Source organism: Pimephales promelas, chromosome 17 (genome assembly GCF_988280905.1).
Source record: "Pimephales promelas chromosome 17, fPimPro1.hap1.1, whole genome shotgun sequence".
NCBI classification, from domain to species: Eukaryota; Metazoa; Chordata; class Actinopteri; order Cypriniformes; family Leuciscidae; genus Pimephales; species Pimephales promelas.
In genome coordinates, this window is record NC_142785.1 from 30,230,380 (window position 1) to 30,256,954 (window position 26,575).

The following is a 26,575-nucleotide window of genomic DNA, read 5'->3' on the forward strand; positions in this document are numbered from 1 at the left end:
CCCATTGAAGTCCATTATATGGAGAAAAATCTGGGAACGTTTTCATCAAAAGCCGAAGAAAGAATGACAGATATCTTGGATGGCATTAGGGTAAATTATCAGCAAAAGTAAAAAAAAAAAAAAAAGTGAACTGCTCCTTTAAGAACGTTGCTGGTCCTTTTAGACTTCCTCACTGTTTATTCTTCTTCTCTATTCTATGGAAGTCAATGGGACCAGCAACTGTTTGGTTACCAACATTCTTCAAAATATCTTCCTTTTATTTTCAACTTCACAGGTCTGGAACAACTTGAGAGCGAGTGATGACACAATATGTGTAAACCAAATTCTTGATGTATCTCAATATTTCAAGAGGAATATTGTATAATATTGTATACACACATGCTAGTCCTAAGCATTTCAAAATAAGTGAATGCTGTTCTAGATTGGTAATTTCGCAAAATGACATCATCTCTAATGCATTATCCTCCAGCACCCTATAGTTTAAAATGGAAATTATGAATGTGCATCAATGGAGAATAAGAAAGCAACGCATCTGTGAATTAAACTGTTACCAACATTGATTTGACTTAAAAGATAGCCGGACACATTTCCAAGAAAACGGGACGTTACCCACCAATAGGTTCACATGAATTCGAGGGATTTTAGTTATCATTAGACACTTTTTAATAGGAATCAGTACATCATATTTACACTGAGCAGACAAAAAGGCTACCTGAAATTATTTAAATAAGTGTTGGCCAGTGTGTTGATTCAGATAAACACAATTAAAATTTTATTTAACTTTGGTCAAAAATAATCAAACAAGTGTACACTTTCACAATGTTATCATCATCATCATCATTTAACAAGGAACAAGGTCCGAGTACGTAACCGACCCTTAAGTTCCCATATTTCAAGAGCGTCACAATCAGCTATACAACAACTTTGCACTTGTCAACCTTTAAGTTTACGTTTGTCATTTTGACATCAGTTTTGCAGCCGCATGTCAAAATTCAGCAGCACGCAAACTGTTGTCAACGTTTTTTTTAAACCACATCCCGATGCACGATAAATCCGCTTAGGTCAAGTTCAGCGCAAAGGTTGCGCAGGAATTGAGCCAACGGAGTATCTCGACACTGGTGTGTGATCAGTTTAACTTCGATTGACTGGAGGAAAGCCAGTTTTGTCTCTAGAGGCACTCGACACATCGGTTTCAATTTGAGTGTTCTACGCCGGTCACCGACCGTACGATATCTTGTATATTAGTGTCCAAATACTAAGCCGCAAGAACCGTAGCAGCACATGAACGGACAAACGGAGTGCTAGAAGGACAAACAATCCATGTGGGAAAAATTGTGGGTGAGGTAAGATGATGTCGAGATCATCTAGTCCTCAAGGTTATCAGGCGAGGATTATTTTAGGACAGACTTAAGGCGGTAGAATCCCTATTCCCTTTACAAAAGAAAACCGAGAAAGAAAAATAACTGTAATACCAAAATCTAAAGCAAATCAGACGGCAATACTGATGCTTATGGCCAATGTCCTCATTCAAACAGTGCAACTGCAAATTCAAGTAGTACAACATGGAGATTTGCTTCCCAGCCGGCTCATTATCAGGGAATTACGTTTGGTGGTTTGACGTAGTCTTAAATCTCAAGTGAATCATAAAGTCGAGGCCAAAAACAAATCCATTTACGTTTTTTGGGGGGTTGAATTCCCCAATAACGCTGCCGATACAGGTTTCACATTTTAACCACTGGTGCTCCAGATCTACATAATGCAGATTACATGCAAATATAGAACATAAAATTCATACATACCTGCTCATAATGTAAAAACGCTTTCTCTTTGTAGTTATGTTACTTTTATTAAGTGGTTGGTTTGACACCGTCGGGTGTAATATATAGGTACAGTCAGTGAGTAGATATTATGCATGAGAAAACAAGAAAAGAAAGGTATAAAAACAGAACAAAAGTAAAAACGAAAAAAGAAAACAGAAACAAGAAACTGTCCACTGACCAAATTGGAGACCTGTTCTAAGTGCTTAAAAAGGTAGAAGAGCAAGGCCTGAGAGTCGGGCCAAGGGAAGGAATGTTAACAGGCAAGAAACAAACGCTCATGAAGGCCTGAATTTCAAAGTCGAACAGCGAGTACATACGATTGACAGCGAGACGTTACTCATCCTGGTGCGGTTCCCGTACTTTTGGTCGTCAAATCATAAAAACTTAAGGCTCAGCCGAAAGACGAATACATGTACGACTTTTGCAAAAGTTGATCTGGTCTTGATGCTGATTGGTGAAATTGGCCTTCACCTCTGCTTTTATTTTGTTTTTCTATAATTGACTTTTTCCAAAATATACAAATGTCTCTCAGCTTCCTTGACTACATGTGAAAAACAAGGGCTTCCCTTCTTTGTCAGGATGGCCATGTTTCTCGAACAGATTTAACGACTAAGTAAAGTACGAGATTTCTTGAGTGTCCGCCGACCTGCGTCGGGGGTAACGGGGGGGAGGGGATGTTTCTTTTTTTTCTTGATTTGTGTTTCTTCTTGGTTTTTAAATCACTCTTTCTTTTTTTTTCTCCTTTTTTAATTAAGTTTGTCCTGGAATATATACAGGTTGTTGGTGGCGGCCACAGCTATGACGTTCTCTTTCGGGTGCCAGGCGGTGTGTAGGATCTTCTTGTTGAAGTCCAGGCTGTCCACGCTGATTTCGTCTTTCTTCCGTTTGCCGCCGGTGCAGACCTTGCGGGGTTTGAGCATGGCACGGGGTTTACTGTTCTCCCTCGACGCCTCCAGTGTGATGTCCCTGCGCGTGTTCCTGTCAAACATCCTAAAGAAGTTGTTGTAGGAGCCCGTCATGATGGCACTGGGGAGGAGGGAAAGAATAAAGATTAGCCACCATTTACGTATTGTAAAGTTTAGGTTACCTAAACGCAGTCTCAAAAGGCCTCTTTGAGACTTTCTGCACAACCAAATGTGAAATAATGACTTGTTTTCAATCAGTCACACCATTGGTCGAGCCTTTGTTTGCATCTTAAACACTGTTTAAGTGAAGTCAAGTCAAATATATTTCTATAGCGCTTTTCACAATACAGATTGTATCAAAGCTGCTTCACAGTATCAAGACAACTTAACAGTGTTTGTTTATTCATGAAAAAAAGACAATCAAGTTTGGTAGAGCTGATCAATGATATGATTTGAATATCCCCAACTGAGCAAGCCAAAGGCAACATAAGCATTGGTTTTGCTGCAGGACATCTGATTTGTAGGCTTGAATGGTTTCATCTATTGGTTTTAACTATATTGATTCAGTTCAGTCCCATCAGAAAAGTACCAGTTCATCAACACCAATCAGAACCTTTTTTCTTATGGCGCTTTTCCGAAACACAGTACCAGCTCAACTCGACTCGCCTTTGTTTGGTTTTCCACTGTGTAACACCTTGTACCTGTTCCTGCTTTCCGGCGAGGTTCTGAGCGAGCTAAGGCGATACTAATATGTCACGTGAAAACAATGCCGACTGCTGATTGGTCAGAGAGAATCGTCATCATTACACGCACCAGATGGAGTATCCAGAACATAGACAGTAAAAGAAATGGACAGAACAACCCCATTGATTTCAATGGAGAAGACTTGAAGCCTGATTATTGCACTTCCTGTCTGACGACAGTCTGACAGTTGTAGTCGTCCAAAATGTTGTTGAAATATTTTGTCTCATTGCTTTTATGGACTCTCTATAGGCTTCTCCCATAGACAGTAAAAGGCTTCTTCATTGACTTTATGCCTCTATGTCCCCCGTCTTGCCTCATAGACAGTAAAAGATTGCCTGCGGGCTTCTCCTCCTGTCTATACAGTAACGTCTCTATTGTGCGACAGAAAGTGATGACGCAATCATTAGCCTATTTTTCACAAAAACGGCATCTACGGAGCATTAACGTAAGATACAAAGTAATGGAGAGATTTGTACATTGTCGTGTCAGCAGGTGAAGTAATGCTACAATGGCGGGTCCTACGAGGCTTCAACTTCCGGCTGATGGATTACCCCCTTGATCCAGAAATAACCCCGCCACGTTTAAATAGTTTGGCCAGAGATAGTTACTAAACTTACTACTATTATTATGGCAACTCAGAAGAATACGCCGTGGTCAAACGAGGAGGTGCAGGACTTTCCTTTGTTTGGTTGCCGAAGAGAGCTTGATGACCGGGTACTATTTGTGTACAAAAGTCGAGTCGAGCTGGTACTGGTAATGGAAAAGCGCCATTACATGTCAATAAAGTAAATATTACCATGATAAAAACTTACTAAGTATCCTCCACTCAATTTTTATTGAGTACTTTATATAAACTCAAATTTCTCACACGAAACATACCGTTATCCAGTCTTTATAAATATGCACATAATATGTTGTCATCCACACAAATTGTGATTACTGTAATAGACAAATCTAAGATTAATTGATTTTTTCTACCCTCCAAAGATTAAGCCAGAGAAACCAAATTTAAATCAAATTTAAATTTTAAATAATTAATAATAAATAGCTGAATTGGATATTACATATATTTTATTATATATATATATATATATATATATTAAATCAATTATTAATATTTTATATTCTTTATATACTCATAGGGTGTGCTGCGGCAACTGCACATCCAATGGCGCGGGGGCCTCAGAACCCGACAAGGGGGCGTGGCCTTACTTGAATACAAACACATACTTTTCCCCTCAACAAATATAAATACAGATACAAATAGCGGCTGCTTTGCACATCCCTAATATATATATATATATATATATATATATATAAAATAATGGTTGTCACATTATTTGCTTTAAAATGTAGAATTGTAAGAATATGACTTATTGAGCATGTGGGAAGCAGTGTTTGAAAACCTCTACATTCATCCGCATTAAATAGTTTCGCACCTGTCTGAACCGTTCCAACAGCACTCAAACTTGTCGAAAATGCAGTCGTTCTCGTAGAGCGAGCACAGCTTACTACGTAGGTACTCGTGTACCTGAAACAGAGAAGCACATGGAAATCAACCAAAAACATATCACTCTCAAAATAAGACACATTTAAGCACTGTGTGAAACTTTGGGGAGGTGCCGACGCTATCTGAAGAATGTATTAATTGAAGACGTGCAACACCATGTTCTGAAAATATGCGAAACGTGACTGGACATGCCCTGGAATTCCAGTTGTCGCAATAATCAGATCTCTAGTGTACCTGGTAGGTCTCTACGGGCCGGTTCTCCATGTTCAGGTCCCAAACTTTAACGGAGAGGTAATCGCGGGTCATCATGTATCTACCGCTGTGGCTGAACTTGACGTCGGATATGGAGGAGATGATTTCTGAGAAGAACGACCGGCTGCTGGGATCTTCTGGCTCCTCAAAAACTTTGGAGAAACAAAACCACAATGTTTTTGTTGATATTTCTCTCAAATGTTACAGCTTGTTTGAGTAGAAAATGTAAAATTTTGTGGTGCACAATGCACATGTACACTACCATTCAAAAGTTTGCAGTCAGTAAGATTTTATTTCTAGAAAAATTAATACTTATATTGCATTAAATGCATTATAAATATATTTACGGTTACTTTTAATCAATTTAAAGTTGCAAAATACTTCCATTTAAATTAAATGCTGTTCTTGTTTACTTCATATTCACCCAAGAAATTAGAAAAAGAAGTCAGTTTCCACAAAATATATTAAGCGGCACAACTGTTTAACAATTTCTTCAGCACACGAGAAAATTTGTGAAATTATACAGTCCCAAGAATATATCACAATATTGTGGAGTAATATTCCATATTATTACGGATATAAAGTGCATTTAACCCATCCAAACACTTCACATTTATGAATTTGCAGTGTTATGAAACAAGTGGATTTGACAGGAAGTAAATGGCCAGAGTTTGCCGTTTTGCTTTGTTGGTCTGGAATGAGGACAGAGTGTTCGATTAATTACATAACCAAGTGATTACGTAACACAAGGCCCTGCTGACACTGAACACTGGAAACACACGGCAAAAACAGACAAACCGGGAACTCTCCACAGCTTTTTGGTGAGAGTTTTTGATCTTTTTTTTTTTTAGGAAAATTCTCACAAAAAATTCAGACTCCATCTGATAGAAAATAAAGGGATGCGAGATTAGATAAAAAAAAAAAAAAAACAATCGGAAGAGACATTGGACTGACTTGAAATACTCACATTTACTATGTCTATCGCAGAGCGCGGCGGCCCTCATGTCACACAGGCGGATGGTTCCTTTACTACTGCTGTATACAAAGACGTTACACTGGTGTGGGTGACACTCGGCCGCCGTTATCACCTCTGTCAGCTCCTCCATATTGGCTGGTTTTATATCTACAATGTCTGAGGGGGGAAATCATAAAGGAAACCAACAGAAAGAAGTTCACAGACACTTTAAAGCAGTTGAGACATCACCGCTGCAAGCGTTGGTCATTACTTGGGAATTTGGTTTCTAAACAAAAACGTGGTTGGAGGATGTTTTCTAATTGACATTTAAAATATATTAAGATTGGCCAATGCCTCCAATATAAAAAAAAAAATAAAAATAAAATATATATATATATATATATATATATATTTTTTTTTTTAAATATTTAATATTTTTTAATATTTTTTTAATATTATTTAATATTTTTTTAAATTTAATATTTAATATTTTTTTATATTTAATATTTTTTAAATATTTAATATTTTAATTTTAATATTTTTAATATATATATATATATATATATATATATATATATATATATATATATATATATATACTGTATATATTAATTGTTAAAAGGGTAATATTCAGGGCCTAAAACCTGACCTCAGAAAATGTACCGGCCAAATATATTTTTTCCCAGCCATGAAACGTAGATAAATCCTTAAAGTTACAACTGTTATTCAGTCGAAACCAATAAATGATTGTTATTTGTCCTTTGTTGACTGATTAACATTAAAAACACACCAGCAGGGCTATTAGGCTGCTGTCACTTTAAATGCTAATGCACGGATCCAATATGCAAATACTGTTACACGAGTTTTCTCAACTTTTTAAACACGTACTTCAGATGTTTGCAAACAGAAAACTTCCCACACAGCACAAGTAATGAATTCAGTTCCTGTGTCTTCTTAAACTTAAATACTGAATATTTAAATTGGAAAGGCTTGTTTTTTCACGTTCATGTTCATTGTTAGAATTCATAAAAATGTCACCGACCGGCGATTGACCGTTTCATACTCGACAACTCCAATTTTTACATCGATTTTTAGATATTTGGCGTGTGTTCATTTTAGGCCTTGGTTATATTGTTTCAAGATCCTGTCGCAGCATTATTCAGGCTATGCAAAGAGGTTATTAATAAAAGTGCAGTAAGCGTTAAACAAATTCTTTAAAAAGAAAGATAGTTGAGAAAGAGAAATTACCAAAGGGGAAAAGATCAGAGTATTATTGGAAGAAGGGTTACAATCATGCAAGGACCCGCGTTAATATTAGAAAAACTTTCCAGCGCCGGAGATATGTTAGAGAGCAGGAAGGCATGAAAACAGGTTGCGATGTTTTTGCTCGATACACGAGTAACATTGCTGTTTCAATGAATCAAGACGTACTATGATGATGTTGTTGAACCACAGCGGATTCATCCATACTTGCGCAAGCTGTCTAGCTAGATGTTGCCTGTGTTGCATAGTGTTTCCAGTTTTTTGTGGACTGAGAAATGAAGGGAGGGTTGGGTGTGTTTGGGTGTTGATTTCAACATTTTTTTTTTCTTCAGAATCGCTTACTGCACCTTTAAAGGATGGGCAAGGGCAAAACCCCAAACATATCTGCATACAGGATGTTTACATAAGGTACAGCAGCATATAAAACAGTTCTAAAGGTGTAAAGTGGTCATGAAAACTTAATTGAGTACTACTGAGGCACAAATAGAAGTTTAAATAAACACCTGATAGCAAAATAAACAAGTCACAAATCACGTAAAGGATACTAAAACTTCTATCTGTGATTTCTAAATGCCAGAGGTTTATTCTGAGGTCGTCTGCAGAAAGGTATGTTTCATAATCACTATTTACTGAAATGGAATTGATGTGATATGTATGTGCGTTTGCAAATATTCTGCGTGGGCTGGCTTCCACCATCAAGTCCATCGGCATCAGCACAGGAACCTGCGAGACAACCAATGTTACTTAAGATTTTCCATAATTTTAACACATTCACATGCTCACAGTTCTCTGATGTCAATTAAAGGTCACATGACATGCAGGAAAACAAATGCAATATTACTTTTTTGTTTTATTTTAATAATTTTATGATTAATTTGAATTATCTCACAAACCAGTTTGGGTTAATGCAATAGTTGACAAAAATAATATATACTTTTTTTTCATTGTTAGTTAAATAACACTTTACTTGAAGGGGTGTGCATAAGACTGACATGACACCTTAATAACCATGACATACAGTATGTCTTGAATATAAAGTAGGGTTTATGCATGTTAATGACAACGGTCATTAAGTGTATTTCGCTCAAATATGACATTGTTTAAGATGTCTTTGTCATTACATCGATCTTGACAAACCATAACATCATAACCTGTGAGTGTTTTTGTCATGACAACTTGACATTAAATTAAGTTAAACTGTCATGCAACACTGACAACCGGGAACATATAACTACTCATGTTTACAGAACTTTTCGATATCACAGTGAACTGACTTTATATATGAATTAAATATTGATTAACTAAAAACCAGTGTTTCACTGCACAGTTACTGGCTGCACCTGCAACTCAGAATGTCATGGGAATGAAGAGACAGACTAACCCGTAGTGATGTGATTCGAAACGGATCTCGCAGTCTTCCATCTTCGTCTTTAAGGTTGTATCCTTCCGCTCGTTTGTCCCTTTCACTAATCTTCCATAGTTTAATTGTTTTGTCTTTTTGATAAGAAAATTATACAAATCAGTAACAGACAAACTGCATATCTAAAACCTAGTAAGCTAAAATGGAGCCAAAAAGCAACCATATTTTCCTTTAATCAGTGCAAAATACAACATATTTTTGTCAGGATGATCACAATAATATCTAAAGGTAAAAGTAGGCAGCTCAAATAGTTTGGGAACATCTATAGAAAACAAGTTTGGGGTCTGTATGATTTTTTTCACATTCTTGAAAAAAAAAGTATATTATGCTTACCAAGCTATATATTAGTGAGCTTGGTAAGCATAAAATATACAAATAAAATAAATAAATATATCTATTTAGGACCGAAAAATGTCCCAATCTTTGCCTTTGGTCCGAATGCAATGATAGGATGTCCTACCTGCCTGTCAGCTTATGCTACATGTTGTAACCGTAATTACAAGAAGATGGTAATCTGTAACCTGGAGGAGTTGACGTCCTCAGACTTTACTCTGCCAACACAATCAACGGCTAAATAAATCTGCAGCAGTCAGCTGGTACAAGTCAGAGCTTTGCAAGTTGTTTATGTTCATTATTATTCTAAAGTTATGTGCTTTGAGACAATTTTGAGGTAATTGAATGCCATCTCTCGTGACACTTTTCTAAATCTGCTCCGTCTGTGTGTGACCATGTGGTGTGGCTTTAGAGCGCACTGGAGGGATCTAATGCTTTCAACGATAGCTTGCTATTGAAATGGCCAACCCTACCTTTAATGCATCCTTGCAGAAATGACTTTACAATCAATAAAATCTTAACGACCCCAAACTTTCGAATGATAGCACACAAAAAAAAGATGTACTCTTCATACCATTTGTGGACAGGAGAAAGTGTGCAGCGTTCTGTTGCGGGAGCCATCGGATTTTATTGATCTTCTCCTCGATTTCTAAACTTTTCAAGTAATCAAACTCAGGCTCATGACTCTGAAAAGTGCTGTACACGTTGTATTCCCCTCTTGAGAGTGGGCGGTTTTTACTCTGTGAAGAGACACATTGAACACACTGGTTAACACATCTATTGAGTCACACATTAAAAAAAAAAAAAATCTAATTAAAAAAATGGATCTTTGGGTTGCATCACCTCCTGTTCTCTCTGAAATATGACGACTCTTCCCCCTTTGTCTCCTGTGGCTAGTAACTCCCCAGAATAGTTAAATTCAACGGTTGAGATAATGTCCGCTGCATATGCAAAAGGAAGAAAGATGGATAAGACAATCATATATCTCATGCATTCAACATGCACAGCTTTAGGAAAGTAGAAAAGCTTTGACATCAAAATTCAGCCAAGTTACATGTTCTTGGACTGATCATTAATGTTGTGCCAAAGACTTAAAGTCCTCATATCATATTATACTATTGTTTCTAATTTTTTTCACTTCTTTATTTCAGACTCAGAAAAACAAAGTCCATAAAAACATACAAATACGACAGACAGACAAATAAACAAACAAAAAAAAACAACAACAAAAAAACAAAGGATTACTATAATCCATATAATCAATTTCTCCAGTGCCTCCAGAGCAGTTAACTATACCTAGTATTAGGGCTGGGCGATAAAACGATAACGATTATTATCGCGATATAATTTTCCTCGATAAAACGATATCAAGAGGTCGATAAATGTTCGATAATATTTATGCGTCAAAAAAGCGGAACGAAACTCATTTAAACCGCGCGCGCCACACGGAGCATTTATCCGCTCGGCTCAAAGTCCAAACGGCAGTGCATTGAGTGGAGCGCGAGCTCACGCAGACGCGCCTCTGGTCGTTTTGCTCACGAGATCCAGTGAGAAGCACTTGAGTTCAGCGAAGAACACAAATGTCAAGTTTAAACCAGTTTAAAGGCAGATTAAACACCGCTGACAAAAAGGAGAAACACTGCGTGCAACGATACAGTCAGAATCTGAATTGATACTGAATCCATTTAGCCTACCATGGATTTACTGTAAGGTTAGCCTGGTAATATTAACTGCACCATGAAATGTGGGATATACATATTGAATTGTATAATATTATTAATGTTGACAATGTATTATGACTAATGGAATATAAGTACAGTATTTAATAATGTATTTAGCTGTCAGGCTATTGTTTTTCAATCAAAAAATACAGAAAACAAAGTTATGCCATGACAGTGAGGAGCTAAGTTATAGGCTATACCTGGTTTTATCTGTGGTTATGATCTAAATGCATGAGACTGAATGACCAATGGTTAATTTGAATGCAACTCAAACAGTCAGAATATTACTTTTTACCAAATAAAAATGTGGTTGTTACATAAGAAAAAAAAGGGAGAAAAAACAGATGTTACTGTTTTTGTTAGTGAACATAAATTTAAAGAGTAGTTTAAAAACACATTTAACACTCTGGTTCATACAACTTTGTTGCAAAAATCTGCCTTTAAACTTGAAAAAAATAAATATTTGACATATATCGTGATAATTATCGATATCGACTGATATCAAAAAAATTATCGTGATAATTTTTTTTGGCCATATCGCCCAGCCCTACCTTGTATTACCTAATTTTGTTCTGTAGGTCTCCAACAATAGGTTTACACGCATTCAAAATCATAAAACACTAATAATATTCGCATAATATACATTGCAGCATCACCTCTTTTCTCACAGTGTCTAAAAGGTTCAACAAAGGTTTCAGTCTCTCTAAACCTCTCCTTTCAAGCCAACTCCGCTCTGATTGGTCAGATGTCCAGGTCTATTGTGGTCTAGCACGTGTTGGAAACAAAACGCCCTGTAATATATCTGAATTTCAGTTCCTGAGCTTTTTCAGTCCTTGTACGAACAGTAACAATGGAGTCAGTATAATCGTATCAATTCGAGTCTTTGAAAGTGGATTTACTTCGCAGAGCAGAAACAGCGTCTTTGGACCAAACGATCCAAACTCTTCCAGGCTTTAGAAACAACGAGCCGAGTCAAAGTATTATACAAATTGACTGGAATTACTGACAACTCGTTTCAGGCTGCTCAGAATCGGTTCTTTGTCCATTTCTTTCTTATCTTTTTTATTCACAAACAGATATATGACACACTACATATGAGGGGAACATTAAAACATTCATTATTCTCATACACGTTTAGTAACATGTTTGAACCTAAAACTCAAACCGGATTTAACACAAATCTGTTCAGTGTGAATAATTTCCTCTCTCGCTGCGAGGGAAGGGCACAGGGATAAAGGGAGGAATGATTCAGTGTTCCTGAAAAACAGAACAATTAGCTCGGCGCACACAGACCTGGCCTTCAATGTTTCCCATGCCAAAAACACAGTAACAGTATGAGACAATCAAATGCCTCTTGTACATTTAGAACTGAAATAAAGCTTATAGATTTTGGTTTCTTTACTGTAGACTTGAGGAAACTTTACACCAGGTGAGAAACACTGACAAGCAACGAATCAAATTGGAGAAATTTTGGTTTTAACTACATGTTTGGTTATATGGTGTCTGATTAAAAACAATAACAGGTTACTGGTGTCTGATAAGGTTGTGATATATGATACAGAGAGAAAAAAATAGACTTCTGTGTTTTCGGTTTACACAGAAAGAAAACGGTTCAAATGAACTTCACCACTAAGTACCACCAAAGCTATGGGAGAACAATATTTGCTCAACCCCTGAATCGATACCCAGGGCTAATTCCATTTCAAGCTAATTTTCATAAAACGGGCAAAAGTATTTAAATATATAAAGAACAAAAACCTATATCTTTCACAAAACAGAACATTGCAAAATCCTTTTATTTTAGAAGGACATGGGTGAATAAAGTGGCTGGTGTAGCTCAAGAGGCTCCAATGAAAGTTAATAAGCACCAAAGTTTTACAAAATACTCCTTTTTGTAAAAACAATCAAAACACAACATGAGAGTGAGCAAATTATGATTTTGATTTATGAAAATCAACTAAAAAAACGTAATTAAATCACAATTATAATATTGACCAAAATAATCTTGATTATGACTGCCTATATGACTATATAAATCCTGGGTTGAAGGATCAGCTAATAATAAGCAACAAACATACAAAGCCTTTGGGTCTCTGTGTGTTTGTGTCTGATTAATCAATCTCTAGTCACACCAGTGACGGAGAGAATCTGATGACTCAGACACATCAGCGGGTGAACCTCACTAAATACAGCAAGAACACGCCCGCTCATATTTCATTCCAAGATCAACAAAGATAGATATGATCATTTTTGCATAGAGAAAATAAAGGCTATTTTGGAGAGCATTTTTCACATTACATAAAGCACACAATTAAGCAAATGTTTAGCTTATATTCCCATTACAATAATGTTTACGTTAATAAGCACACAAGATGTGCACAAATAGTTAAGTCAACACTTATATTTAATAAACATTTCAAAATACATTAAATACTATTGTATATAATCTGCATATACTATATTTTAATATTAAATAAAAATAATTTTATTTAGTATTTAATAGCAAATAATATGTGCACAAAAATTCAAGCGACAATTATTTATTTATTAAATTCAACATTTGAAATAAATAATACATGTCTTTTTATACTATATCATAAAATAATTAATCATATTTTTTTAATAATTGTAATTATCGCTTTTTTAATATAACATACAATATATAAATATATACACACACACACACACATTTACGCACACATACACACAAAACTATTATAATATTATAAAACAATTTAATGATAGATACATATTACATAAATATAAATAAGTATTAAATACTTTGCATTTATAAATAAACAATTGTATAATAATAACAACAATGAAACAAAAAACAAGTTAATAAAAAGATTTCAGTGCTGATACTGAATCTCAATTTGGCTAAATATATGGCTCGTACTGGTTTAGAAACTTCTCTCAGTAATGTCAGGTCTTTCTTGAGGTTTGTCATAAAAAAGTACAAATGCAAAACATCTTGTCATAAAACAATTTTATTTCTGAAAAATATACTGTATATACTTAAAAAAAAATATGACTGCGGGGGTTGTGACCACACATTTTGTAAGATTCACTTTAGTGAGGAGAGCCGTAGTCATTAATTATCTGGATGTTTCATCCTGTGCATCTGGAAAAGACACAAGTAGAGATGCAGAGCAAACACCACTGTACTGTATCAGACGCAGAGAAAACACCATACAGATGCAGTGAAATCACCATTGTACTTTATCAGATGCAGAGGAAACACAATATCAGATCCAGAGCAAACACCACAGTATTGTATCAGATGCAGAGCAAACACCATATCAGATCCAGAGCAAACACCACAGTATTGTATCAGATGCAGAGCAAACACCACTGTACTCACTGTATCAGACGCAGAGGAAACACCATATCAGATCCAGAGCAAACGCCACTGTACTGTGTCAGATCCAGAGCAAACGCCATTGTACTGTGTCAGACCCAGAGCAAACACCACTGTACTGTATCAGATGCAGAGCAAACACCACTGTACTGTATCAGACGCAGAGCAAACACCATATCAGATCCAGTGAAATCACCACTGTACTTTATCAGATGCAGAGGAAGCACAATATCAGATCAAGAGCAAACACCACTGTAGTGTATCAGACGCAGAGGGAACACCATATCAGATCCAGAGCAAACTCCACTGTACTTTATCAGACCCAGAGCAAACTCCACTGTACTGTGTCAGATCCAGAGAAAACAGAACAAACACCACTGTACTGTATCAGACCCAGAGCAAACACCACTGTACTGTATAAGATGCAGAGGAAACACCATATCAGATCCAGTGAAATCACCACTGTATTTTATCAGATGCAGAGGAAACACAATATCAGATCCAGAGCAAACACCAATGTAGTGTATCAGACACAGAGGGAACACAATATCAGGTCCAGAGCAAACTCCACTGTACTGTATCATAGGGGTGGGCGATATGGAAAAAATATCATATCACGATTTTTTTAGGAAAATCACGATCACGATTTTTTATCACGATTCTTTTTCAAGTTGGTTTTAATATTTTTAATTGGTTTTAAGTGGCTGTTCATTACAGCCAAACTAATGTCCTTATGTTAAAAACAAAGCCTTAGGTAACAAAATAAAAAAGAAAGCCACACATTTAGGCCAGTGGCGAAGATAAAAATCTTTGTCATTATTTTCTTTGTTATTAAAAAAATAAGACAAGATAAACATTACACAAATTAATATTCATATTAAATAAATAGTGCTTTATTTTTTCAGATGCAGGTGTATTTAGCAGTTGCAATGAAGTAATTAAATGAACAAATATGAAATTAAAACACTACATAGACTTCACTGAATAAATTGATTCTTATTAAAGTTCTCTTTAAGTTCTCAGTCAGTGAGTGATTTTCTCCTTGTGTTTTTTTTTTTTTTATTAACACTAAAGGGATAGTTCCCTCAAAAATGAAAATTGTCTTAATTTACTCTCTCAAGATGTTTTAAACCCGAATAAGTTTTTTTCTTCTGTTGAAAATAAAAGTTATTTTGAATAATGTGGGTAACCGAACAGTTGCTGGTCCCCTTATAGTTTTTTTTATAGGTTCTCTCCTGGAAGTTAATGGGGACCAGCAACTGTTTGGTTACCCACATTAAAAAAAAAAATGTCTTTTGTGTTCATCACAAGAAAGAAATTAATACAGGTTTGGAACAACATTAGAGTGAGTAAATAATGACTTAATATTTTTTTTTATTTATTTTTTTTTTTTGTGAACTATCCCTTTAAGGACAAGCGGCAGTAGGCTACTATTTATTCCTGTTGCTTTTAGACCAGCACGCGACGCGTTTAATATAGACGCATATTACACCAGATATTCTCTCAAATGTTTGCTTTCACTTTAGACATAGCCTGTTTATGTAAACATTGTGTGTATTTAACAGTATTAGCTTAATAAGACTCGAGAGATAACTTAGTCCAGTATTCAGGCGCTGTTTGACAGACTTCTAGTGCCTGTGAGCGTCGGGGGTTATGCGGTCAGGAAAGCGCACGTTAGAACAGCGGATCAGCGCGTGAATTAAATGTTTAACCGGCAAGGCTTATGCAAATAATGAACTTTTGTGAATTGCGGTGTCCCGTACCTATTCCTTAACGTGTGATCATGTGTAGGCTACGTCGCGTTGTACAGTTGAGAGACGGAGGCGCCAGAACTGAACTGATAGAATGCACTGTAACACGATACTACGATATTTCTTCAAAAGCAGATCGTGGAGACATTTTAATCGTCCACGATTAAAAATCGTCATATCGCACACCCCTACTGTATCAGACCCAGAGCAAACACCACTGCACTGTGTCAGATCCAGAGAAATCACCACTGTACTGTATCAGGACCAGTGAAATTACCACGGTACTGTATCAGACCCAGAGCAAACACCACTGTACCGTATCAGACGCAGAGGAAACACCATATCAGATCCAGAGCAAACACCACTGCACTGTGTCAGATCCAGAGAAAACACCACTGCATTGTGTCAGATGCAGAGCAAACACCACTGCACTGTGTCAGATCCAGAGCAAACACCACTGTATTGTGTCAGATACAGAGGAAACATCATATCAGATCCAGAGCAAACACCACTGTACTGTGTCAGATCCAGAGAAATCACCACTGTACTGTATCAGACCCAGAGCAAACACCACTGTACTGTATCAGACGCAGAGGAAACACCATATCAGATCCAGAGCAAACACCACTGTACTGTGTCAGATCCAGAGAAAACACCACTGCGTTGTATCAGACGCAGAGCAAACACCACTGACTGCACTGTATCAGACCCAGAGAAAACACCACTGTACTGTGTCAGATCCAGAGCGAACACCACTGTACTGTATCAGACCCAAAGCAAACACCACTGTACTGTATCAGATGCAGAGGAAACACCATATCAGATCCAGAGCAATTACCACTGTACTGTATCAGATGCAGAGGAAACACCATATCAGATCCAGAGCAATTACCACTGTACTGTATCAGATGCAGAGGATACACAATATCAGACGCAGAGCAAACACCACTGTACTGTATCAGACGCAAAGGAAACACCACTGCACTGTATCAGACCCAGAGGAAAAAACATATTAGATCCAGTGAAATCACCACTGTACTTTATCAGATGCAGAGGATACACAATATCAGATGCAGAGCAAACACCACTGTACTGTATCATTCCCAGAGCAAACAACACTGTACTGTATCACAACACAAACAGCCGCAGCAGGAAAGCGTAGGCAGGAACATGACGGGTGGTGACCACCACTCGTAAAAAACATTCGAAAGATTCCTCCTAAAGGTGCTAACATCCACTTCGGACATCCTACAGCAGCATTACATCAGCACCTCCCGAAACCAGAGCAAATCACAGCATCATACAGCCACCCAAACATCACGGTCCGTTAGCGCTAGGAAAAGCAGACGAAGCCTGACTTCGTGAAGCTCAGAAACAAGCGGAGCGCACACGAAGATAAACGCACACATACTAGGGATGCACCGATACCGATACCGGTATCTGGTATCGGCCTCGATACCACATTTTCTAAGGTACTCCTACTCGTTAAAAGTCCCCCGATACCGGGGACCGATACCATGTTCTGAGAAATGGGTTAATCACAGGCGCCGAGTGCCCACCCCCAGGCTCCGGCTGCAGCTCAGAGCGGGGAGATGGGGAGACATGTCAGCCGTGTGGAACAGTGATGCGCGGGTCAATGTATAAACAACCCGCACACTACCAACGTTTTCAACTACCCGCCCGCTACTCGGACCGCAAAAAAAGTAAGAAAATATTTTTTAAAAGTAGTACATGCTCATCGTAGCGTCATTGGGCCATAAACGTGTAACAACACAGCATCGCAAGAAGACGTAGCCTACATATAACAAAGGCAGCACTTTGGTCATCATCTTTCATTATTTCGGTAAATGTCTCCCACACTTACTCTTTCTATTTGTGTAGTTGCGGAGCTTCCACTCCCCAGTCTTCACCTTTTCTCTTGCCGCCTCCATCTCTCTGCAGACTAGTGATCATAGACATGGCCGGTTCGTGAACGAATCGGTTCTTTTTAATGAACCGGTCGAACCAGTACGCTAAATCGAACTGAATCATTCGCATCAGTTCACGTCAAGTTGCGTCAGTGCTGATCCACAAGTTACTACAGTTACTCAATTTCAGACATGCCTGACAGTCCCTCCGAGTTGAAATAAACCAATATCCCGAATTATATTTTACTCCAGTAACTCTAAACAGTTCACTGAACTGAGACATGTTGTTGATACTGCTGATACTGCGCATCCGCGTATAGTAACGAACGCAGAGGTACAGCGGTTCTCGGATCACACCAGTACAGAACTGAGAATTGTTTAGACTGAGCTTGTGTGTCATCTTCGTGCCAGTTATTCAGCCAATAAATAAATTCGGCCTATAGGCCTATATTTCATAGAAAATTCTATCTAGTACTATATAAATACAAAGGTTTAATTGCCATTTTTTTCCAAACGACCTGACCGACCGCGACCCGAATATCATTAAAAATATTTTTAGATGACCCGTAACTGCGGGTAACCGCGGGTGACCGCGGCGCAGGCACCCGCTCATTTTGGATCAACCCGTGCATCACTGGTGTGGAACAATTTCAAAGTGAATGGCTTTGGATTAGGAGAATAAGTTTACTTGTAGTCGCCAAGTTACTTATAGTCAGTTGAATGTCTGTTGGGGGACCAAATAAAGTGTTATCAGATATTAAGCTGATCGTACTAATACTCTAGTCTACTAATACTCTAATGACAGTTAGTTGACATGTAATTGAAAAGTTACTTATAGTTAGTAAAGTGGACTATTGAAATAAAGTGTTACCCAAGTAATTTAATCAAGGACCTAAAAACCCGTATATAAAAATATTTAAATCATGTTTTTTTTTGTTTTTTTATTAAGTACTCGGTATCGGTATCGGCGAGTACTGAAATGCAAGTACTCGTACTCGTACTCGTTTTCCAAAAAAGTGGTATCGGTGCATCCCTAACACATACCCATCCTGAAAGGTAGGGAGAAGCCATTATAGCACAGTACCAGACTGTGGCTGTCAGCACACAGAAGACAGAGGAAGATTTAAGAGCCTGGGGAAGCTGCGGTGTGGACGCAGGGAGGGCGAGCGACGGTGTTCTGTGCGGCCATGTTAGACAGGTAAGACCATGAGGGGAATCAACCCCCCTCCAATGTGTCATCCCAAATGAATAATGGCCTCATAAACATGAGCATATAACTTTAAGGGAGTTTGCAGCACAATCTTTACCACAAATTACTCACTTCCTGTTTAAAAAGTCATTCATGGCTAGAGAAAAAGCACAAGTGAAGCTGGACAAGATGGAAAATTCACAATATGCTCACTATGATTTAAAAAAAAAAAAGATATAAATTTACATAACATCCAAGAAATTTCACAAAAACATTGCAGTTCATTACTGGAAAACAAAAACAAATGTGTGCATAGGATTATAATTTTATATATATATATATATATATATATATAAACTTGTGTGGGAAAAATACTTAAGTATTTTTTTTTAATCTACTTGACAACAATGGCTGTTTTAAGGTATATTTTAGTATACTTTAATGGCCTGTTTATTGCAATATATCAGGCATATCACTTTGAGCAAAGACAACATCGTGATGAGTCAAACAAACCAGTATGAAACAAACAATATGAACCATATTTTGCGCATTTAGTCCAGTAAAACATGTAACAAGTCAATAACACTATAAGAACATCTTATGACTAATCCTCAGGTTCTTGCTCTAAAATCAAAAGCGACAAAAAAAAAAAAAAAGAGAATTGAAATGAAACCGGAAGTCTGCACACTTAGGAATTACTTGGAAAACACAATGGCTGTGAGCCAGCGACTATTTCATAGCCGTTTAGTGAGAAAGCGTGAGTGTGAGAAAGACGGTCCATATTTATTTATATCTTTAGATCCGGTAAGCACACAGTCTGCAAGTCTACTAATAGAAACAATATGGGCAATAATGTAATTGTATTTAATTTTTGAATCTAAATTAGCATGCATCCTTAATATCACTACGGCCCAAAAATTCCCAAATGCGCAGAATTCAAAGAAAAGGAACGTTGCCAATAGGAGCGATCACACCTCACAGTCCAGCAAGCGATAGAGTGATCTCTAAATAACCTTCTCTTCCACATAAGGGGCCAGTCTGCTCGGATGATATTACACAAGTCAACATGTGTCCGTTTCCTAGAAATCCGTTTATTTTTCACAGAAGACAAAGCGGAGACCTGGAAGAGGCAAAAACAGTAAACCAACCGCCACCATACAAACAACACGCTCAACTAAAGGCAAGTTTTATACCGAGAACGTTAACTATAAAGAGAATTATTTTAGCACACACGCCAGCGGACGATATCATTCTGTTTATTCTATGTGCGTGCTTGTCTGTCACTTTAAATGCTCAAGCTCATTAGCCTACAGCTACATGGATTCTGATTGGCTGTTCTATGTTTTTATTGTTTATCAGCTGTAAATCGTTCTGAGGTGATTCCAACTGTAGAGCGAACAGCTATTTAATGTTTTCAGAACTATATCTTCATCGTTATCTTTATAGTTATTGTCCTTGGTGTAAATGGGCCTGAAATCACTAAAAACTTTGACTTTAAAATTATTCTTCATTAAAGGATCAGCTAGCCCAAAAATGAACATTCGGTCATTAATTACTCACTCTTCATTTCATTCCAACCCTGTAAGACTTTTGTTCATCTTTGGAACTCAAATGAAGATATTTTGAATGAAATGAAAGTCTATTCACCCAAAACTCTGATGCTTCAAAACGTTAATTCAAAAAAACCCATATAAGGCTAATATGTGTTTTAAATAACTGTTTTAAGTCTTCTGAAGAGACATGACTACTTTAATAAGATTAATAGATATAATTTGGGCTTTTATTCACAAATTGATTAGAGAACATACATAGAGCATTTAAATTTGGTGCTTGCTTGATGCGTGAGATCCAATGAAGTTTGTTCTCGCGTGTCAAGCAAGAACGGTTGAGCTTCTGTTTGTATTTATTGACCAATGTTTATGTGTGTGAATATGCCTATATTCAATCTGTTCACCATGTAAAACAATTGTTTTTCTTGGATTAAAGACTTTGATTAAACCTCTCTATTTACGTATATGGAATTTATTATTTACGATCTCTTTATGAACGTTAAAACCATGAATACTTCCAATGAATGGAGAAAAGTCTCTCAGATTTCTTTGAAAACAGCATTTTGCGACCATTTTTCCTGCCGGTGCAACCAAATATTTATTTAGGTCACACTGGCGCAACCGACCACAACAGTGCCCAGCAGCGAATGCAAACAAAATGAAAGCGGAACGAAAATACGCTACTCATTTATGCTTCACGGACCGTTTATTAGTTCGGACCAATATTAGACAGCGCAGCGCCCTAAACTTTGCAGTCCCGGGCCAATCCTGTCACTAGGAGAGAGATCCAGACTCTGGAGATCCAGTAAAGAAATCCATTGAATTCGCCTCAGGATTAATAACATCATCACTGTGAGATCGACTGAGAAACATCCCGATTCGGCGCAGAGTTCTCCATTATAAACCATAGATATCAGATCAAACAGAGCTGACATGGAAACACTTATAGAAGGTTTTCAGTCCACAAATCAGCAATATTCACCATGGGTTTAGGCTAATATAGTAACTCTAACCATAACTAACAAGTACTACACATCTTTTCCCAGCACTTCAAAACTAAAATATCATATAGAGATGTTATTTTTAATGTGAGGACCACATTTTTGGTTCATCCTTCAAATATTGTCCAACAACTTTTAAGATGTAGGAAAACTCTTATTTAAACACTTACACTTTACCAGTGTCAGTGGGATGCTTATTGGCAATTTTCACTCCCTAATATCAATTTCATTTCACTCATTTTGCTTTTTAATATTAAGACATTAAGAATGATAAAAATGTCAGCCTCAGTGCTACCACATAATTTTATAGAAATCAGTGTCTCTGCCCTCAAATGTTAGTCTGGAGTCCTGTGACCTTAAAAATAAAACTGCACACTGTAATATCTGTACGCTAAGTCTATTTATTATTAAAGTACTTGTCAGTAGTATAGTTATTTTGAGAGAAATCTGAATAATTGAACAATTTGAATAATGCAAGCTGATTTAAGGTGTGCACTTAAACTTTCTGCTTGCGCTCCTAAAAGGTTCAGTCAGGGATACAGCGCTCCTAGTAAAAAAAGTTAGTCTGGAGCACTTGGAAAATATCTTCATTTGTGTTTTGAAGTTGAATGAAAGACTTGTAGGTTTAGAATGACATGAGACGGAGTCAGCAATGACACTTTTTTTTTTTTTAACTGAATAAAACTGTCAAATAAAAGGCAACATTTAAGTCTTATAAAAAGCAACAAGCAACACACAAACCTGATAGATTTAGGTAAAATATTTGATGCAGAAACTACTAAAAAAAAAAAAAAAAAAAAAAAGCCTATATATATATATATATATATATACACACACATACAAAAAGAGACCATATAAAGAAAATAAAAATGCAATAAATAAAAGCAAATAAAAATGGCAACAAAATCGAAGCACCACAATGAACATCAATTTGCTTTCTCAGATTCAGAAGCACAACTGTATTCCCAAGCCTCACTCACTGATCTCTGGATGGAACACACACTAAGACACGACACATGGATAACGTGAGCTGGTCGGACCAGTTGGACGTGCTTTCCGCCGTTTCAAAGGCAGGATGTGCTTCCCTACTGGAGCCCCCAGAATGCAGCACACATGCTCACTGACACTCATCTAGCAATCTATAATAATGTCATGTCATATTAATACATATCTTTAATTTGTTACTACTGTACTATGCTGCTGACTGCCAAAACTTGCCTTCATGAGATAAAAAAACTAACAAAATAGTATGAGGAACACGGTGTTCTTTCTCATGCAGACATATTTTCTACTAAACCTGACATATTGTTCTCTTTAAATATAGCCAATTTCATCCGCTACTTGTCATTGCTAGTCAGAGTTAAGGCAAGACAATACAGGAAAACACATTGTTATTTTTCTTCTCGAGATTGTAGGCTATTTTGTTTCCATAACAGCTTTCAGACGTTTATTTTATTAAACTTTATCTTTTTGCTTAAATCTCAAATGCAAAACGTATTTCAATACGATTAAGAAATGTCGACTTCAGTAGCACTTACAGTAAAAGAAATTGCAGAGGTTTTTACAGAGGGGTTTGTTCTTATCATGTGCCTGATTTATAGGACATTTTATTTCTTTAAACATGGTGAAAATGCATCATCTGATTTATGGAGTGAGAAAATCAGCTGAGTAAAAACCTCTACGTCAACAAAAAAATTGAACCTGGCTTTATCCAATGTTCAGATTTCCAAATTAGATCATGGCTAATTTGCATATTCACACATAATATTTCAGAAAACTTGTATGAAATGTACAGAATCAACTGGGGAGGTATGGTGACTAATTTTTTCCTGCGGTATCTTGCATTAAGTAGTATATGACGGGGATTTGATTGGACAACAATTTAAACACGCCTTTGAGTGCAACTTGAGTCATCAGTATGTTTTCCTCTAATTAGGGTTTAACTTAATTTCTACTTAAATCAATGTTGCATGTCCATGCATTTGTGCGTATGCAAATATATACACATCTACTTGTCATTGTGTTTGTTGGTAATGTCCAGCAAACTGTGCATTACACCTGACATCTATGAGCTGGTGGTTTTACCCAAAGCGACTTACAAATGAGGAACATCACAAGCAATCTGTCATTCAAAACCAAACAGTATAATTTACAGTACTGCAATGCAAAGGACGCACAAAGATCACCTGTCTATCCATCTACTATTTGAAAAAGGTTGAGAACACCTTTTTTTTGGACAGTTATGTCAATCTATGGGATGAACGTGTGTATTTCCATGGATTTACAACACTCCATCTCTTCCTATCATATCTCGCCATGCATGATTTCCATATAAAACACACCTAATCTCGCATGCATACTCACCCAAGGGTGTTTAAAACCAATGCAAACCATTATTTACCTTCTGCAACATCTTCATCTGTGGATCCTTTGACCTGGGAGAAGCACCACTGGAAATCATTGCCTCCACCAACCCCTGCAACAACAACACAACAGCATTTAAATGCATGCACAGATCAACCCATCAGAAACATTTAACCACTCTGCACTCAAACCCCTGCCCCGCACGAGCATGCATACTGAGATAAAGCAGTGGACGTGGGTTTGATGTAGTCTCAGTAAAGGGGCTGGTTTCATATTTAGGCCGCACTGCTGCTGCTCGCGCCCCCGCCTACCAACACACACAACCCTCAGCGCGGCGCGTTTACCTGCCATCATCTCCGGTGCCTGTGCCTCGAGCCTTCAGCGCGGCTTATCCTCGAGCTCAGCCGGGCGGACGGTATGAACGAGCGCGGAATGAGAGCGGGTTCAGCGAGAGCGGGATCAGCCCGTGATTTGCTTTCGCTTCAAGATGGCGCACACTCCCGTCGACATGAAACACAGTGACGTCATTTAATCAAGCGCGCCGTGCGCCTAGCACGTCCTCGCTGCGCTGAGGTTTGCGCAGACACTGAAAGACTCACGCAAATATACCAAACGCCCTTGCTTGTTTGTTTATTGGGTGGACGTGAATGTGTAATACATAATCACAGACTTTCAGCCTCAGTCAGTAGTGAACAAAAGAATATTTTATTGCTTGGTTATTAGTCAAGTTATGCGTAATGTGTGAAATAGGTTTTAATAGCTGTGTGTTAGGATGTCATACAAAGTTAGACATTTTATAAAGAGGTGTTTACATTCCACCACAACAGTAAATAATTTGGCATGTGGTAGAAATTACATTTGTTCATGAAGGTTAAAAAAGGAAGACAAGGGAAAGGCATTTTGAACATCAGAAAAACAACCCTGATAGCACACCCACATCACCGAGACGTCTATTTGATGTGTGTGTGTGTGTGTGTGTGTGTGTGTGTGTGTGTGTGTGTGTGTGTGTGTGTGTGTGTGTGTGTTTTCATCTAAGACGTATTTTTTAGAGTGTTTGCTCATCTGCAATACGTCTATAGGACGTTTCCGGTCAGATGTCAAATAGATGTTTAGAATACGTCTTTTAGATGTTAATGATTTAGAATGTTTGTTAAATTGACATCTTAAAGATGTCTACCAGATGTTAGTGAACAGTAGATGCTTTCCAGATGAAGTGATCTCTAACAGACATCTTGCAGACGTACGTGTGCCATCTAAAATGTATGAAAAATGTGTTCAAAACAAACTGAGCTGAGTCATCAATGGCTTGTTAATGGTATGATTACCAGATAGCACAAGTCTATTTGATGTGATTTTTACATCTCGAAGACGTATTTTTAAGAGTGTTTGCTCATCTGCAATATGTCTATAGGACGTTTCCTGTCAGATGTCAAATAGACGTTTAGAAAAAACATCTTCTAGATGTCTATTTGACATCTGACAGGAAGCGTCCTATAGACGTATTGCAGATGAGCAAACACTCTTAAAAATACGTCTTCCAGATGTAAAAATCACATCAAATAGACTTGTGCTATCTGGTAATCGTACCTTTAACATGCCATTGACGACTCCAACTCATTTTGAACTTTCATACTTTTTCTATCTGGGTTGTGGCATGCATATTTCTGAATAGTTTGAGATCTACAAAATGACAATCTAATATATGTGTGTGTGTGTGTGTTTAATCATTTTTACTGTGATTTTACCTTTCTGGTCATTTTGAAATCTCATTTGCATTAGTTACTGCTATATTCTGCATTGTTGCACAGGCTACTTAACAGGAAAACAAATATTGCACACACAAAAAAATGAGGGCCTACTTCAAATTGTCAAAACAGTGTGGTATTTTATTGTTTTTGAGAGATTATACCATGTTTAATGTATTAAAATCCATTTCAATTTCTAAATATATCCTCAATAAATAGGCCTACTCGTCTTTTTGAATCTTATGGTGTTGTGTTATTCTCTGATGAAGGTGTTGACAATATAGATCATTGCAGTGTTGTGGCTATTCATAAGTTTGCCACATGGAGGAGCCACTATACAGTATCTGTGTTAGTGTTTGAAAACACTGGATTTAGGATGTCAAATTGTTAGAGCAGTCTATCCATCATTCATAATTTTTGCGTGTTAACACATTTGTGACTTTACTTTTGTCATCATGCGATTAATACGTTATAATAGTCAACAAACAACTGTAAAGCCAGTTAAGCATTCATTATTGCCTAATGTAGTTTGTTTGAGGAAATCACATTGGGTGTTTCATAGAAGAGCATAAATAAAGCATACAGAATAATATCAAAATGAATAATTCATCTGTTTTCTGGACCCATGTGGATCTGGCAGATGTCTTTAAATCAATGTTTTACAGAGAGCAGCGCAGAACAAAATTAGAGTGTATATCAACAGAGACATCCTGCAAACGGGAGTCATTACATGAGCCACACTGCTAATGAGAAAGAGAAGAAGTGAGCAGTGATCTGAAGAACA

The 26,575-nt window shown here is 37.2% G+C and overlaps 1 protein-coding gene across 1 annotated transcript; it reads right to left on the reverse strand.

Annotated features, from left to right (window-relative positions):
* Window positions 1-749: 749 nt before the first annotated feature.
* Window positions 750-24,606, reverse strand: ppp2r2d (protein phosphatase 2, regulatory subunit B, delta). Its single transcript, XM_039665339.2, has 10 exons — window positions 24,391-24,606; window positions 24,084-24,158; window positions 10,046-10,143; window positions 9,777-9,942; window positions 8,831-8,943; window positions 7,995-8,172; window positions 6,199-6,363; window positions 5,214-5,383; window positions 4,909-5,000; window positions 750-2,846 (listed from the first exon to the last, which is right to left on the reverse strand). Exons 1-10 carry the CDS (start codon window positions 24,398-24,400, stop codon window positions 2,567-2,569), a joined length of 1,347 nt encoding a protein of 448 aa, XP_039521273.1. The 5' UTR covers window positions 24,401-24,606; the 3' UTR covers window positions 750-2,566.
* Window positions 24,607-26,575: the final 1,969 nt, after the last annotated feature.

Bases quoted from the DNA above. Each gene is read 5' to 3' on its own strand.
- ppp2r2d (XM_039665339.2), bottom strand. The intron at 10,144-24,083 runs GTAAATAATGGT...TTGCATATGCAG, and splicing joins AGATGAAGATGTTGCAGAAG to CGGACATTATCTCAACCGTT. The intron at 6,364-7,994 runs GTATCCTTTACG...TTCCCCCCTCAG, and splicing joins AATCACAGATAGAAGTTTTA to ACATTGTAGATATAAAACCA.